The 16081-nt window shown below is 40.7% G+C and overlaps 3 protein-coding genes across 4 annotated transcripts in view; all 3 read left to right on the forward strand.

Moving 5' to 3' along the window:
* Nucleotides 1-16081, forward strand: part of LOC131190833 (homeobox protein Hox-D3a-like) — a 178392-nt gene that overhangs the window by 38591 nt on the left and 123720 nt on the right. The window lies entirely within an intron of this gene.
* Nucleotides 1-16081, forward strand: part of HOXC5 (homeobox C5) — a 79909-nt gene that overhangs the window by 19536 nt on the left and 44292 nt on the right. The window lies entirely within an intron of this gene.
* On the forward strand, nt 7504-14144 carry HOXC4 (homeobox C4). Its single transcript, XM_058168273.1, has 2 exons — nt 7504-10840; nt 11432-14144. The coding sequence occupies exons 1-2, from the start codon at nt 10258-10260 to the stop codon at nt 11785-11787; spliced, it is 939 nt and encodes a 312-aa protein (XP_058024256.1). The 5' UTR covers nt 7504-10257; the 3' UTR covers nt 11788-14144.

Here is a 16081-nt window from a genome sequence, read left to right on the forward strand (position 1 = left end):
ATGTATAAGGCAATAGTCTCATTCTATTTGTATATTTTTTACAAAGTCAACTTATTGCCCCCCCAACAATCTGGGTCCTCATTTTACCTACCTTATAAAGGGTGGAAGGCTGAGTCAACCTTGGGCCGGGCTCGAACCTGCAGTAATTGCAGGCTCTGTGTTCTAATAACAGGCTTCTCTATTGCCTGAGCTATCCCGGCCCCAACAATTTGTTATTGTTGTGAACAAATTGAGACTAGGGAGGAAATCTGAGGCTATGCGTGGAATTACATATATAAGCAGAGAAATTGGGATTTAACAATCCCATCTCTGACACAGGATTTCACATGCCACAGAAGGAGGGATAAGGACGAAAGCAACAGAGAGAAGGATTGGTCTCATGGAGGGTGACCCATCAGTCTCTTCCGTAGCCCTTCCATATAACTATTTCTTCTCACTCTAACCTTAACAGTTCCCCATTATTGACTCTAAAGAGGAGTGTTTTGATAGGTTCATTATCTCTCTCTTCCCAAAGTTTTTCATCTCTGCCTTTAGGGGATACGATCCCACCAGACAAATTTCCCTGCTATCCCTCAATATAGGGATCATCTTTCTCCCCTCCCTTCCCTTTAAAACTCAGTCTCCAACTGATGCATCAGAGAAGCCTTTCTGTATACCATTCCTGAAATGTTTCTTGTCTAGCATCACAGCTCCTTTGGCTTCTGTAGGCTTGACTAATGGCTAGTTGCAATTGACAAAACCTGCAGAATTATAACTGCTAAACTCAGATGGGAGATAATATAGACCCTCCTACATTTACTTAACAACAAAACCCCCACCACCACATCAGCTCAACTTTCTGTTAAGTTCCGCTTGCTGCACTGTACTTATTGTTTACAGCTTTCCCTGAATCACAGGAACTAATAAACGTTTTATTAAAAGGTTTTGATGGATTCACCATTGGGATTAACTAAGATAATAGTTTATTACACAGTGAAAAATTAAACTGAGTACCCTGGTGGGGGAAAAAAAATAAACGTTACAAATAACAAAGCTCCTGATTAAGCATAATGCACTATTGTTCTCAGACTCTAGATATAAGCCACTGGATTTTTTTTTAATGGATTCCCATTCCCACGTTAGATTAAAAGGCAATTAGAATAATTTTCGTCTATCTATCTGTCTATCTATCTATCTATCTATCTATCTTCCTCTATCTGTCTATCTTCCATCCATCCCCATTTATTTATTTCTCTTCCTTTGTGATTTTTTTTAAAGGGGGGAAGAGAAAGGAAAACACCCAGCTGACCACAAATTCAAATTAAGTAGAAAGAATGCAAGATGAGCATTCTCTATAGAACAGCACCAAAGGTTAATGGTGCTAAAAGGATCCTAGTGATCTTTTTATAAACGAACCACTCTCTTCCTTGCAAAATATCCTTCAAAGATTGGTCTGCTAGGTAAGGGATGATTCTGCTACCCAGAACAGCGCCTGATTCTTCACATTTACACATTCTCCCCCACCCCTACCCCCCCAAAAAACAATCCGAAGTTGGATAGGGAAAAGTTTACATATGCCTGCATCACAACCCCCTCAGCTTTTTGTTGGTGCTATTATTTGCTGTTGATGCAAACAAGTTTATTCACAAAATCCACACAAGTATGATTACAGCGGTATATTTACCTGTATATTAACTCCTTTAGATCTCTGATTCTTTGTAATGTGTCTATATTTCCAGAGGGAAAAAAAGAAACATAAGCAGCAACAGTGCTTGTGTGAGTGCGTTCCTGCACCTATAGTGGTATCCTATACATATTTTTCACTGGCATAGAATATGCTTATGCATTACATCACAGAAAGCAATATATGCCACATTGCTACTGTATGTATTGCTTTGAAGGCAGAAATGAACTTTTCAGATAAAAGGAACATTCATTTAAAGAATCCAAATGATCTGTTTATTTATTTCATTTCCGGTATAGAATTCCAAACCTTCAGTAGCCTAGGAGAAGGTGGAAGACTGGTTATGCATCTATTTAAACATGTGGTCTTTCCTTGAAGGAAAGTATAGTTTATTTCTTATCACAACCCTGTGTGGCATAGCTCACCATTGCTACCTCATCTTACACCACACTGAATATTTCTGGTGGCTGTTTAGTTCCTGTCATTTCAGCGTATCTTTGAACTGAAGGCATTTAGCCTACAATTCACTTTCCTGGGAGTATTTTCTGTTAACTCTGAAGGTTTTATTTCTAAATAGAAATGGAAACAATGGTCCTGTAAGCTTACTCTATGCTCCATAGATGTATCTGATGGGATGTGTAGTATAAACTTATATATTAGCCCTCTTGATTGTTATACTATATTTTAAATCCAGATCTTCAATCTGGTGCCCACTTCTGTTTTGGACTAAAACTCCCAGGTTACGCAGCCCACATAACCAACATTCAAGGTTTATGGGAGCAATTATTCAGGTCATCTAAAAAGCACTAGTTAGTCTATTCTCAATTGGAATAATTAAGGAAGCAAACTATCACCCTTTTGCTTATTCTAGACATTTCTACTCTTAGAAGACAATGTTTATATTAGAAGATCAATTCTTCTGGGAGAGTCAGAAGTAGAGCAAAGTAATTAAAAGGAGAACAGAGACCATTGCAAAAGCGACTGCATATTCCAGACACAGAAAAATCCAACTGTGCCAGAATCTGGGACATATAAATGCTCTGAAATTACCAGAACCAGGAGATTATCCTTTGAGAACTCTTTTCCATTAAATGCCTTGGAAAGGTCTTTCATATCAGTTGCCAATGCCATCACCTAGAGTGGAGCAAGTGTATCCCTATAAACAAATATAATTTTAGTTGCAAAATGAAGCAGAACAGGATGTACATGTAGATGTGTCTCCACACCTATGAAAAGGGCCTTATACTGAGGGATCTTTGGTGCTTTTTGAGCTTGGTTGTTTCCTTTCAGATGTTTCATTTCCCAAACTAGGTAACATCATCAGTGCTACCTAGTTTTGGTAATGAAAGATCTGCAAGAAAACGACCAAGTTCAGAAAGCACCAAGGACTCCTCATTTCAACCCTGAGCTACAAATATTCTCTTTTATTGTGACCCTATATTTCATTTCCCTGCAGTCCCAACATCTGATGGGAACAAGCTATTTCTCTGCTTTTGCTTCTCTTATTGTGATCACACCCAACCATTTGCACCTTTATTAGTTCATTGACTGCTAGCGCCTGGGTGGTTTCCTTTAAGGGGCCAAACTTTTGGATTTACCAGCAAGAAGAGAGAGGGCCAGCCTCTGGACTATTAGACCAGGTTCTTCATCTCCCCCGCCCCCACTCCAAATGACAAAAGATGTTCTGAGTCATGATGAACTAATTTATTCAGCAAGATTTTTCCACTGTGGTCAAGGCAGAAAAAGCAATCTAAAACAGATCTCTGTTTTTAAAGGAAAGCTAGTTTATTTCAGATACTTATTAGACAATCCCAAAGTTCCCTCCCTCCCTCTCTCTCTGTGTGTATCTTTCCCAAGGGCCCTTTGTTGTTATAGGCCTCTCTGAAAATTCTGCCACAGGGTGATAAGATAGGCATCAGTGGTATTTATGGGGAGAAACCCCTGTGTTTTTCCCCAGCAAGATTTTGGAGTCTTTATCTCAGTACTAAAAAAAAAAAAAAAAAGGACGAAAGGAAAGACAGAATATTACCAAGTTTTCATTCTCCAATTATCACTAGTCCAAAACATTAGCAACTACCAATGCTGGATTATCAGAGCTGGAAAAGAAAGCAAATATATTTTCACCTTTCCAAGGGCCAAATATTTCCAACCCAAGTCACAGAGAATTCTCAGCAAAAGGGGAATTGGTTTAATAGTAGATTAACTAATCTCATCAATATATATATATACACACAGAGAGTGGGGAAATTACAATCTAGTAGGGATCCAACCTTACCAGGGAACAAATACCATCTACTCAAATAGGACTTCCTTCCTAGTACTGCTGTGCAAAGTAAAACAAGCTTCCTTTACGTACCTCCTGCCCTTTCCCCACAAAAAACATTTCCATTAATATAACATTTGAGATGGTTCACCAGCTTTACCTTTAAAATAAGAGAGAGAAATTAAAGAAGGAAGGAAGAACAGTTAACAGTGCTATCAATTTTGTACCTTTCTACTCAGAACTAAATCCTGGCATGTTGGCGGAGAGTTTAGCCTTCTCCTTAATTACATTAAGTCTATGGTTTGCTATTATGCTTTAAAAGAATTAAGGACAAATTGAAGCAAACCTCATTCCTGCTCGGGTGGAATAAAATGTGCTTTGAAGGGTTTCACGAATTGGAGCGTCTGAATCAGTTCCCTTTCAAACCATAAATAAATATTTAAATGAAAGGCTGGAATATAGATTTGAATATGACTGATAAGCGAAAGAGATAGAGCGAAGGGGAGGAAGACTGCTGTTGTTGTGATAGTTGTTTTGAAGGTGGTGGTGGTGGGGATGAGTTGGTTGGAGGGGTAGAAAAGGAAAAAGAAAAACCAACAATTTCTCCAGCATAAAAATGAAACATCATATTAGTTTGCCTTTGGGCTTCATTTTTTCCCTTCTACATTATAACTAGTTATTGAACTCGCTAGAAGATCTAAAGGCCATTTGCGAGGAGACAAATTTCAATGGAGGTTCCCCATCAATAACTCCTTGGCAGTGACCTATTGGATCAAGTCAAACAGGGGAGGTGAAATTCAGGTCACGCTGTCTAAGCAATATTAAAATGCGCCCACTTTTTAAAAAGCCACTTTCAACGAGATTTGAAGAAAATTGAATTCCTGGGAGAGGGAGGGAGGGAGGGAGGGGTGAACACAGTGGGGATGGGATACTGGTGGAAGACAGGATGAGAAAATGAGAAAATGGTTTGCATAAATATGCTTCCCTCTTCCCTTTCTTTCTTTCTTTCTAATTTTAATGTTTTAATAATAGAGAAAATAAATACACAAATGAGACTGAAATAGGGCTTAAAAGATGGGGACTATGTGAGTTTTACTGTCTAGTGACATGCTCTGGTTATTCAAATCATTTCACTCCAACTCATTTTTTTTAGTGACAAGAGATTTAAGGGGAAAAAAAATCAATTAAACATTTGCATATTTCTTTGCATAAATTAGCCCTACCTCCTGACATTGTGGGGAGCAAGAGAAAGGGGGAGGAGGAAGAAGGGCCAATATGGAAAGATTTTTTTTTTTTTTTTCATACCTACTAATTTGTGGTTTGTTTGTTTTTTAATGAAAATAGGATTATTTATTTGATATTCAAATAATGTGCCATAAAGAATTCTGCTCTGTAAAACTGATCTTCCTCTCCCCATTTCCCAAAAACCTTTTTCTTACCATTTGCACACGCAACTTCCCATCTAGCCAGTGAACAATCTTTTGAGCCAAAAAAAAAAAAAAGAGAGTGCAAGTCACTGATCAGAGATATGAAATGTTTTGTTCATGTGTAGGAAAAAATGTAATTTCTGGTGCATGGAAAAGCGTGTAATCTGGAAGTTGAATTATATTCTTAGATCTTTTCGAGGTGTCTGGAAATAACAGCTTTGAGATGCAGTTTAAAAAAAAAAAAAAAAGCTCCTGTGCCTGTATGACTGTGTATCTGTGTGTACACGTTGTTCGGCTAGGGAATGGCCTTGGTTATACCTAACATTAAAGAGTATATGGCTAGCACGATAAAGCTTTGTGTGATGGGGGATTATTCATTTAATATTTATTGGGATCGCTAAACAGGGAAATAACAAACCCTCTGTGGCTTAATACTGCATTTGGGGGGTGGGGTGGGGATGCTTATATTTATTTATTTATTTGCCGGGGAGGGTGGATCCAAGATGCACAGATTGTAAATGGCTAGAGGTGTGGGTTACCAAGCGGTCAGTATGGTAATAGCTTGCACAATGAATCCGCAGGGACAATGGGCACTTATTTTTCTTCCGTACTGTCAAAGGGACGCTTTGTACTCAGAAATAGTCGTGGAAATGGGGAGCAAAAAGATACATGTTTTTCCAACCCGATTCCCTGCTTTGGATAGGTATTAAGAATCAGGAATTATTTCCCCCGAGAAGTTCTATTTCTTTTTGCAATTGCTGATCAAGAGTAATTATTACAGAAATAATGTGTGTCTCCCACTTTTTTTTTTTTTTTTGCCGGTTAGCAGAAAGTGAGGCTAAGGAGAGAAAGATGCTAAATAGAAACAAAAGAGGTTTGTGCTCCACTATGGTTTTGTTTTTTCCCCCACAGGGTTTTGGAGCCTTGTTTGATGGGGACAATAAGAGGAAAAGTTCCCAAACCCTAAAGGAATCAAGCTAAGCAAACACACTGAGGGTTTTTTTGGGGGGGCGGGGTGTGTGTGTTGGGATGGGGGTAATAACTCAGGAGAGAAAAAATCATTTCTTAAAAAGTATGTAAGTAAGTTAAAATATGAAGAGGAAAGGGAATAAATTGACCCAAAGAAAGAAACCAAGCCATCATAATTGGGTTGCAAAATAAATAAATTTTGAAAATCATCCTCATCATCAAATGGTTGGCTCAGCTAAGCAAGTATACTCACTCATTCACTAAATTCGGATTGGCTTTGGACTTCCAAGCACTCCTACGAAAATTGGGTGATATCCTGCCACTGAATTTTCTACATAGTTAAAAAAGTTCATCTAAGTTCCAAAATTGCTAGCATGATCTTGCAGTGCCTGCCAAACAGGTTCATTCAAGAGTTCTTCCTTATCCCAGAACAGCCCCTGAGGTTCTTGAACCTTAGTACTGAGAGGTGCTTAAAGCTCAAACTTCTTCTATCCCTTTCCTTGCCATCAGGTTGGATTCTGCTAACATTTATCAAAAGGAGGCAAGGCAAGAGATTTCCTGATCTCCCTGTGAATGCAGTGGGGTAAAATGCACTAGGAAGATAAATGCCTGTGATAAGAGCCCTGAGATATGCAAAGTTCAGAAGAAACAGCTGTAAATGCTGCTTGCTGCAGCTGGTGGTAATACCAGAGCTAGGAGTAACAATACCATCACTACCAGCAGCAAGAATACTAGGGTTCTCTTTCTCAGAAAAAAAAAAGAGAGATTAAAAAAGACATTTAAAAAAACCCTCCGGCATTAATAGTAATTGCAAAATCAGAAATGTTTCCCCTCAGTTGACATGTATTTAATTTAACTTCTATGCCATGATTTTTAAGGCAAAAGAGCCCACCCCATTTCCCAATTTCTTTTTCTTTCTTTTTTTTTCTTGTCACACATAGCAACAGATACATTAGACCAAATTGTTTCTATCCAAGCATGTATCAGAATTCCTTTCCTGTGGACGGTTATCTGAATCAATGGGATTTGGTGCACTGCTGAGTTAATCTCACAATATTTCTCTTCTGCCTTTTACACTATGTTGGACTACATCACTCGTATCTGCTGCCAGCCATCAATTGATCTGGAGGACTCCAGGCTGAGGAAGGCATATTTATAATAAGGTGATTCAAGACTAATACTTTTTCAAGAATAGAATAGAATAGAATAGAATAGAATAGAATAGAATAGAATTTCAATTTAATTCAGTTCATACTCATAAACCAGAATAGAATAGAATGATATATACTCTATACAATAATAAATAACTTTCTCCCTCAGGAATGTAAGACCAGCTTCAACCTTCTTTTCTTCTTCCACAGTTAATCAGTAAATAACCATTCAAATGAAGGATTAGATACCCATAGATGAGTAGAATAATATCCCATACTGTATTTTCCCCTTTAATACTGCACATGAGAAGCACTCACTAAAGGAACAGGGCTGGGTGGGCTTTACTAAGTAATTATTGGATGTACTCTTTTTTTAATGTCCAAATGCAATAAATATAAACTGTAGTCCAATTAGAAATCACTTTCTTAGGCCTAATTACCAAAGTGAATGGATTCCATCTTGCTAAAATCTACCAAAACTGTGCATAGCTAGAAAGAGTTTAATTTATGAAAAAGCTTTTTTGGAACTCTGTACACCTGTTCTGAAAGAAAAAGAAAAAAGAAAGAAAGAAAGAAAGAAAGAAATAGATAGATAGATAGATAGATAGATAGATAGATAGATAGATAGATAAATAATTGGGAAAGAGGAGGAGTATATTTCTCAGGTTTTTCTAGTCCCATAAAGGACAAACTCATCAGTCGTTTATATATACCCTGTAGAATCGAATTTGTGTGAGCACCTCTATTGCAAATTCGTCTCTAGGGGAATATATGGATGATGCAAAAAGCTTGCTAATGTTCTGTTTTCTTTGATTTCCTCTTACTTGCTGATGTAATTAAAAATCTCAAGTGTTTGGGGTGGGTGGGTGATGCATGTATATTTTTGTGTGTGTATAATTTTGATAGATCTAATGGAGTCTCATAACTAGATGATGAATAAATAGTTAAAACAAAAAGAAAGGTAAATAGTTCTCCTGATCATAAAAACCACAATTATTACTTTTCTTGGAAAGAAGAAACAGTCAGCATTGTAAACACATGCTTGCACAAGCCCTTGTCAGAGAGAGAACATGCATGAGAGGAAAAGGGAGAGAAAGAGAGAGAGAGAGAGAGAGAGAGAGAGAGAGAGAGAGAGAGAGAGAGAGAGAGAGAGAGACCTAACCATTTCAAGTGACTGATTTATGGCGTTTTACAGCCCCATAAAAACTGCTACAACCAGCCCAGAGCCTCCGACACCGCTGGCACATTTAGTCTAATAAATAAAACATAAACAGTTAACTTTATGTGTCACTTTTATTGTTATCAAGTAAAATATTGCAATGCCCTGCAAGCTATGATTTTCAACTATAATTGTTATCAAGCAATACAAGGGATTAATCCAACTCTCAGTGCCCCCTTCTTCTTCATGTAGGCTATAGATAAAGCCCTTAACTGCAATAAATGAACACTTTAAAATGTTTGCTTCAGATCAACTTCTTTAGCCTACCCAGGGGTCTGTTTATATTGGCATCTGGGCATATATTCTGTCCACTCCTATTTCCATAAGGAAACCAGATGTTCTGAATTAAGGCCCTATACTTTTCTATTGGTTGGGGGGGGCGGGTGTCATGCCTACCTCTTGTATGGGGATGGGGCACAATTATCACCCTTCTGTCTTACATTCAGTCCAGATGGGTGTAGGGTGTGCACATGTGTCCCCCCCCCAATTATGAAACCACTATAACCTTTGACTGAACGAAGTCCGGATCTAAATGAAGAGAGCCTCTATCTGCGTGTTTCTCCTTACTGTCACCTTCTCATTCTCCCTTCCCACCCTCGGATGGGTAATGGACCTGCCCCAATGGCTGCCTAGAACTTCCTCCGCTTTTAGTTTCCAGCTCTTCTTGCAACTCCTCAGATCGCCCTTAAGCAAAGGTTAATGATCATTCCTAGAACACTCCAAATGACGCAAAGGTGATTTGCATTTGCCCCTGCTCCTCTCCCAACCGCCCCCGCCCTCGCAGGTAAGCTGACTTCTTTGTCTCTCCCCCCTCCCCCCCCCGCTTTTGCCCACAAATCATTGACATGCAAATCTTGAACTTCTTCCTACTTTTCAGCCCGAGCGTCTTGAAGGGAGCTTGTGGTCTATGGGGAGGGGCGGAGGGGGCGCTTCTGCAGACAATTATACTAGCTGAGTTCTGGGGAAGAGGGGAGGGAGGCGGAGGCAACACCCTCTCCCCCCTCCCGATTTTCTTTTAAGGTGAAACAAGCAGAGCAATTTTGAGCGCGCGTCCTCTCTCTGCGCTGCAAAAAGAGATCTTGGGTGTTTTCTCCTAAGCGAGATTCACTCCATTCTTGGTTGTGTACAAGAAAAGGGTTTGCTTGGGTACCTGAAAGGCGGTGGGTGGGTTAGGGCTGGGGGCGGGGAAAACCTAATGGGAAGAAGCTTTTCCTACATTCCCATCTTTCTTGCCAAAAATGATGGAGTTTATTTCTACCATCTCCCTGACTTGACGTGGTCCTTTAAGAAAAGAAGGAAAGGCAAAGAAGATAAGAGAAGAGCCATTTCTGGTTGCCTGCATTATTTACCCTCCCCCCCAATTCCCTTCTGCTCGGAATTGGGTGGGGGGCTGTGTGTGGGGGGGAAGACCACCGACCAAACAAGAAGATCACACGCACACGCTCGTGTACACACACATACACACACTCGCGCGCGCGCGCACACAAATTGGATACACTTTGAATAAGCTTTTGGTTCCTTATCCGGGGACTAGCGCGGCTGGCGTGATTGGCGCAACGAGTCACATGGTGAAAGTAACTTTACGGGGTCGCCAGCTAGTAGGAGGGTTTTATGGAGCAGAAAAACGACAAAGCGAGAAAAATTATTTTCCACTCCAGAAATTAATGATCATGAGCTCGTATTTGATGGACTCTAACTACATCGATCCGAAATTTCCTCCATGCGAAGAATATTCGCAAAATAATTACATCCCAGACCACAGTCCGGAATATTACAGTCGGACTAGGGAGTCCAGTTTCCAGCATCATCACCAGGAATTGTACCCTCCACCTCCACCACCACCACCACCACCTCCTCCTCCTCCTCCACAGCGACCCAGCTACCCCGAGCGCCAGTACAGCTGTGCCAGCCTTCAAGGTCCCGGCAACCCCTCCGCGCATCCACGGGGCCATGGACAGACGCCCGGAGGCCACCATCTCCCCGAGAAAGCGCAGCAGCTCTGTGACCAAACGGCTCTCTCCAGTGCGGCTACCTCTCCTTCCCCAGCCCCTCCAGCTTGCAACCAGCAAAACCCCGAGCATCCCAGCAGCACGGCCTCTAAGCAACCCATAGTCTACCCATGGATGAAAAAAATCCACGTCAGTACTGGTAGGCAACTTTTCCTCCTCTGCTCCTTTTCTTTCAGATGCGTGTGTAGGGGTGTGTGTGTGTGTGTTTGCGCCCCCCCCCCACTTCCCACCAAGCTCTCAGGCTCCCTCTCCCTCCCTCTCTCCCCTTTTCCCCCCGTCTCCTCCTTTGCCTTCGACGAGAGTCTTTGGGTTAGCACAATTGAGCTGGATTTACGACTCCGAGCGGGTAATTACACCCACCATAAATTTTATAGCCGAGCTAGTCTGGGCAGCCCCAGCCATGTGGTTCGTTCTGTTATGTATGTGTGAAACTCCAAAGGCTTGGAGAGGGGTGCATAAATAATTCAGGCTCTTCCCAAGCCAAGGAAACCCCCTTCTTCTTAGGAGCAAAAAAGTCTTGGGTTCTTTATAACCCAGTAGGCGGATGGCTCCCCCCCTTTCCCTTTTTCTCCCTCTTTCGATCTCGCTCCCCCCCCCTCTCTCTTTCGGCGCCCTGAGCCACCGGAGATCTCGCCGGCTCTTTTCTCTCTCCCCCCCCCCCAATTCCCCCGCTTTCTTGCATCCATGCGAATCTTTGGTTTGGTTTGGCTTGTTTGTTTGTTTTCTCCAGTGAATCCTAATTACAATGGAGGCGAGCCCAAGCGGTCCCGGACTGCCTACACCCGTCAGCAGGTCTTGGAATTAGAAAAGGAGTTCCACTATAACAGATACCTGACGAGGCGGAGGCGCATCGAGATTGCCCATTCCTTATGTCTCTCGGAGAGACAGATCAAGATCTGGTTTCAGAACCGGCGGATGAAATGGAAAAAAGACCACCGACTGCCCAATACCAAAGTGAGATCCACGGCTCCGGCCAATTCCTCAGCCGGCTCCCTGCCCGCTTCTTCTTCCAACGCGGTTGCTGGCGAAGATCATTCGCAGAGCTCAGCTCAGGAACCACGAGCAGAGGATATTACAAGGTTATAAACAAACCAACCAACCAACAACAACAAAAAAAAATGCCCCATGCAAATTGACTCTGATTATTTATAGAATCTAATATATATCTATATATTTTGGGGGGTTTTTTTCATCGTAGTTTTCCGTGCGTGTATATATATTTAGGAGAGAGAGAAAGAGAGAGAGAGAAACACACATACATACACATACACAAAAGAATGAGGTCTATTGACGATCTCAAGCTTTTAGGTGCATGTATTATTAGCATGAGAGGCTAGGTGGCATACCTGTTGGGGGGGTTTTTTAATCACCATTTTCAGGGTTTTATTTATTTTTTAAAAAAGGAAAGAGAATGGAAGGATGGGCTGTGTATGCGGATGTGTCTGCATGGGGATGTATGTATGTATGTATATAAGTGTGCGTGTGTTGGGTTGGGGAACTAAATGTTCTGTTTTAGATGAAAAATCGGGGCATATGCTAATAATTATACAGGCAAGGAAAGAATGTAATTATTTTGCTCTCTGAGTTTACACATGGAGAACAAAAAAAAAAGAGGACCATTGAAGGCTTCCCTCCCCCTCCTCCTTTTCTTTCTTCTTGTATAAATGTGGAGAAAGATTTTTTTTTTTTTACAAAAATGGGGGATGGCACACACGAGCTAGTAGAAACTAATAAATGTCTGGTTAGTTCAATGTGAGCAGCAAGAGATAAGGAGAGCAAGCTAGACAGCGAATTGAAGGGGTGGGGGAATCAGTGGGTAGATTTTTTTTTTTTTTGGCTTTTCGTCGTGGTTCTTGTGTTTTTGGACTAATTTTACATGATCATTGTAAACCTGCAATAAATGAGTTTTAAGTGTATATGTGAAAGTCCCCTTGTTCAATAAAACAAAACAAAACAAAAGTGAGTGTGACACAGACTTGACTCTGGAATGTTTGGTGAGTTATTTTGCTTTTTTGTCTGCTTTTAAAAATAAAACGCTGGGAGAATAGGCAGAGGCAGAATTACTTGAGTAAAAACACCCTTTCTCAGCTAAGTTTGAAGAACTTTCCGTAGTTAGGTGTGGGGGTGTTGTTGTTGTTTTTTTTTAAAAAAAAAGCTGTCTAGGGCCATGGAAGCTAAATTGTCAATCTTGCCATTGATTTTAGGAATTGTGACTTGCACCCCTTCTACTCTGTGACATCACAAGATGGGCACTGTCTTTGAACCCACACTTTACCAGGCAATCTTTGCCCTGGAGGGATACACGTGTGTTTGATTAGAAATAGATTCAACTGATTCTGGATGTGTGTGTGCATTACTTTTTTTAAAAAAATGTGTCTTTTAAAATTTTATAGGTACATGAGCCTCTTACCCTTGGTTTAATCATGTTATCGAGTTAATTGCCTTCCTTTGCTGTCTGTAAACAACTTTAGCTCAAATTTACCCCTTGTTATTGTACTTTAACTAAGTTGCTAGCATATATTGGAGATATTAGAGAGAAAGAGTAGTGCTGTAGAGAATCTGGAGATGTTTACTTTCTGAGGGGAAGCAGAAAGGGTGACTAGGAAAAAATGTAGCACAGATGTGTTTGCACAAGGAATAGTTCTACTGTGATTGTAGATAGATAAGATAGATACTTTAGCAAGTGCCTTTTTAAGTGCACTGATTATCCTATTGATCAGCAGGCCCTGAAAATGGAAAATAAGTAGGTGATCAAATTATGCTTTTCAACTCTTCTTTTAGATAGTAGTGCCAGGATCTTTACTTGCATTGGGTAAATCTTTTAATAATTTGAAAGCAGAATTTAGTTAGGTTGCAAGAGCAGACGAATCAATTTATTTGTATATATTGTTACCTTTAAATTATGTGCAAAATTGTGGGCTATCTATAGCATTGATAGTCAGACAACAATATATATATACATTTCAGCTGATATAGGGGTTTGAAAGTTTAGGGAAAATGATTTTTGAAGGGCACGTTACTGTAGCCTTCTGATGGTGATAAAGAAAATCAGTTTCGCATCCAAGGCCTATGGAACACCCAGGAAATGACTGACAGACATATTCAGATTATTCAGCCATTCCATTCAGGTTAATGTAGAACTTTTGTGGTTTTTAAATGGGGCATAATTAAATCTAGTAATAATCATCCAGATTCATTTACAAACCACTTCGCAAAGAAACTTGAGGTCTAGCTGAAGAGGATGACAGTTCAAGCCTGTTACTTTTTCAATCCATCTGATGAATGTTGAAGAGATGAGCAGCCAGGCGAAAACCTATGGCATCATTTTTTTTACTATTCCCAGTAAAGAATACAGACATGTGTTGAATGTATGGGAATGATAAATTAAAATGTTTCCTTATCACACTATCAGGCCTGTTTGTCCACCTTATTTTATAGATCAAGAGGGGAAAATAGATAAGCATTCAGACTGCAATCCTGTGCAGACTAACTTTTGAGGAAATGCCACTGAACACAGCCAAGGTTTACTGTGCATAAGACTTCAGCTACATATTTAATACATCAAGTGTGTAGGTTTATCAGCTTCCCAGTTAAAAAAAAGAATCATTTATTCAAATATACTATTTTTGATCTATTGCTGTAAGAAGACAAGCAAACTCAGTTTTCCCCAAAGGTTTTATCAACCTAAATACACACTTTTCATACATAGGCTCTCTGTAAAATAAGGGATAAAAATAAAGGGATTAAAAAAAAATCCAAAGTTCTAAATAGTTTTTCATGGTAAAAATGAAAGGTCATCGTTTTGCAAGAAAAACACAACCCTCTGACACTCTCACACACACCCGCACTGATATTCCATACTTAAACTAATAAGTGTTCTGTCTATAATATGGATGTGCCTGTATTGCACTAGATGGTTTGTTTTAACATTCTTCTTTCTCACACACACGTATGCACAACACACTTTGATACCTTGTGATCAAGATCAGTTTCTGAATATGGAGGGACTTTGTATTGGGAGCATTCTGTGTCTGCCTAGGAAGCCTGGGAAGGAGGGAGGGGTTGGGAAACAAGGGGGAATCATCGATCACATTTGCAACTCTATAGTCTGCATATTCATTTTTTTTAAAAAAAAACCTTCCAGTAAACCTCTTATTTAAATATGTGGCTGCCGTAATATTTATAGTGCTCTATCCCTTCCCCCAGCCTCTCCTGGATTATTTATTTATTTTCCTCCTGAAGTTTGCTTTCACTCTTTCATCTGCCTTTCTGCAATCAGATTCTTTTGTTTTTTTTAATATTTATCATTAATAATCTAATTTAGCCTTTAGACTTGGCCATGACATAATTTCTCCCCCCCTCCAACATAGATTATGATTATAAACGCAAGCCGAGAAGAGGTGTGGAATTGGGGGGGGGTGTTTTGTAGAGAAAAGAAAAAGAAGAGAATGTTAAGAGATCCAGATCTCCATCCCACCATTTTTCCCATCTCCCTCTTTCTCTCTTCTCAGCTTCCATGTCGAGAGCCTGAAAGGTACTTCATTGAAGTTCGAAGGGGGAAAAGGGGGGAAAAAGTGGGTTCATTCAGAGGACAACTTTTCTAGGCCGGCAGTTTTATTCTTAGGCTCAGGCTGACCTCTGAGCCCCCGGTGACCCGCGCAAAGTCTCTCAACGTGTACCTCTCAACGCGCCTTAGACAAACTTAAAGGCACGGCCCCTGTTTCGGCTCTTTGTAAAGAAATTTTCCATCGTAATAGAGCCGAGTGGGGAGGCGCGCGGGGAGGGGAGGGGAGGGGAGGGAAGCGGGGAGAGAGTTGGGCTTCGGGCAGATTCAATGCGCTTTATCGGTCGGTGCTGTCACCAAAATAACTCCAGAGAAAAGCACGCAGGGTGAAGTCTCGGCCAAGCCTTGCCTACTTTGTTTCCCCTCCTTCCCGTAACTTGAAAAGGTTCCTATAGCAGGCTAGTCCAGGGGAGGACAAAGTTTCCAACGTCAAGTAAGTCGCTTGCCTATTTTTTTTTTTTTTTTTGGGTGGTGGTGGTGGTGAGAACTTCACCAGATAAGCAGCTTCATCTGTCATTCGTAGGTTTGACTCAAAGAAAAGAAATAGATATATATGTGTACAGTTTAATGCCAAGAGGCAAAGCGGAAGTTGGTTAGGGTGCGCCAAGACGCTTTGGGGTTTCTGCTGCGGGCAAGAGGCAGTCCCTCCTTTGGACGAAGGCAACCAGATCTGGGAAGCCGGTTTTCTGAGCTGGTCCAGGCGTCCCTCTGGTAGTCGAAGCTGGGCAGGAGGGAGACCTTCCTAAACAATCCGGATTGGAAGCTTCTGGCCATTGGCTGCCAAATGAGGGAACCCTTGCAGGCCAGCGGTTCGCT

Source organism: Ahaetulla prasina, chromosome 2, assembly GCF_028640845.1.
Source record: "Ahaetulla prasina isolate Xishuangbanna chromosome 2, ASM2864084v1, whole genome shotgun sequence".
Lineage (NCBI taxonomy): Eukaryota > Metazoa > Chordata > Lepidosauria > Squamata > Colubridae > Ahaetulla > Ahaetulla prasina.

Coding starts and splice junctions, on each gene's coding strand:
- HOXC4 (XM_058168273.1), top strand. CDS start 10,258: ATGGTGAAAGTAACTTTACGGGGTCGCCAGCTAGTAGGAGGGTTTTAT. Junction 10,841..11,431: donor AAAAATCCACGTCAGTACTG/GTAGGCAACTTT, acceptor TGTTTTCTCCAG/TGAATCCTAATTACAATGGA.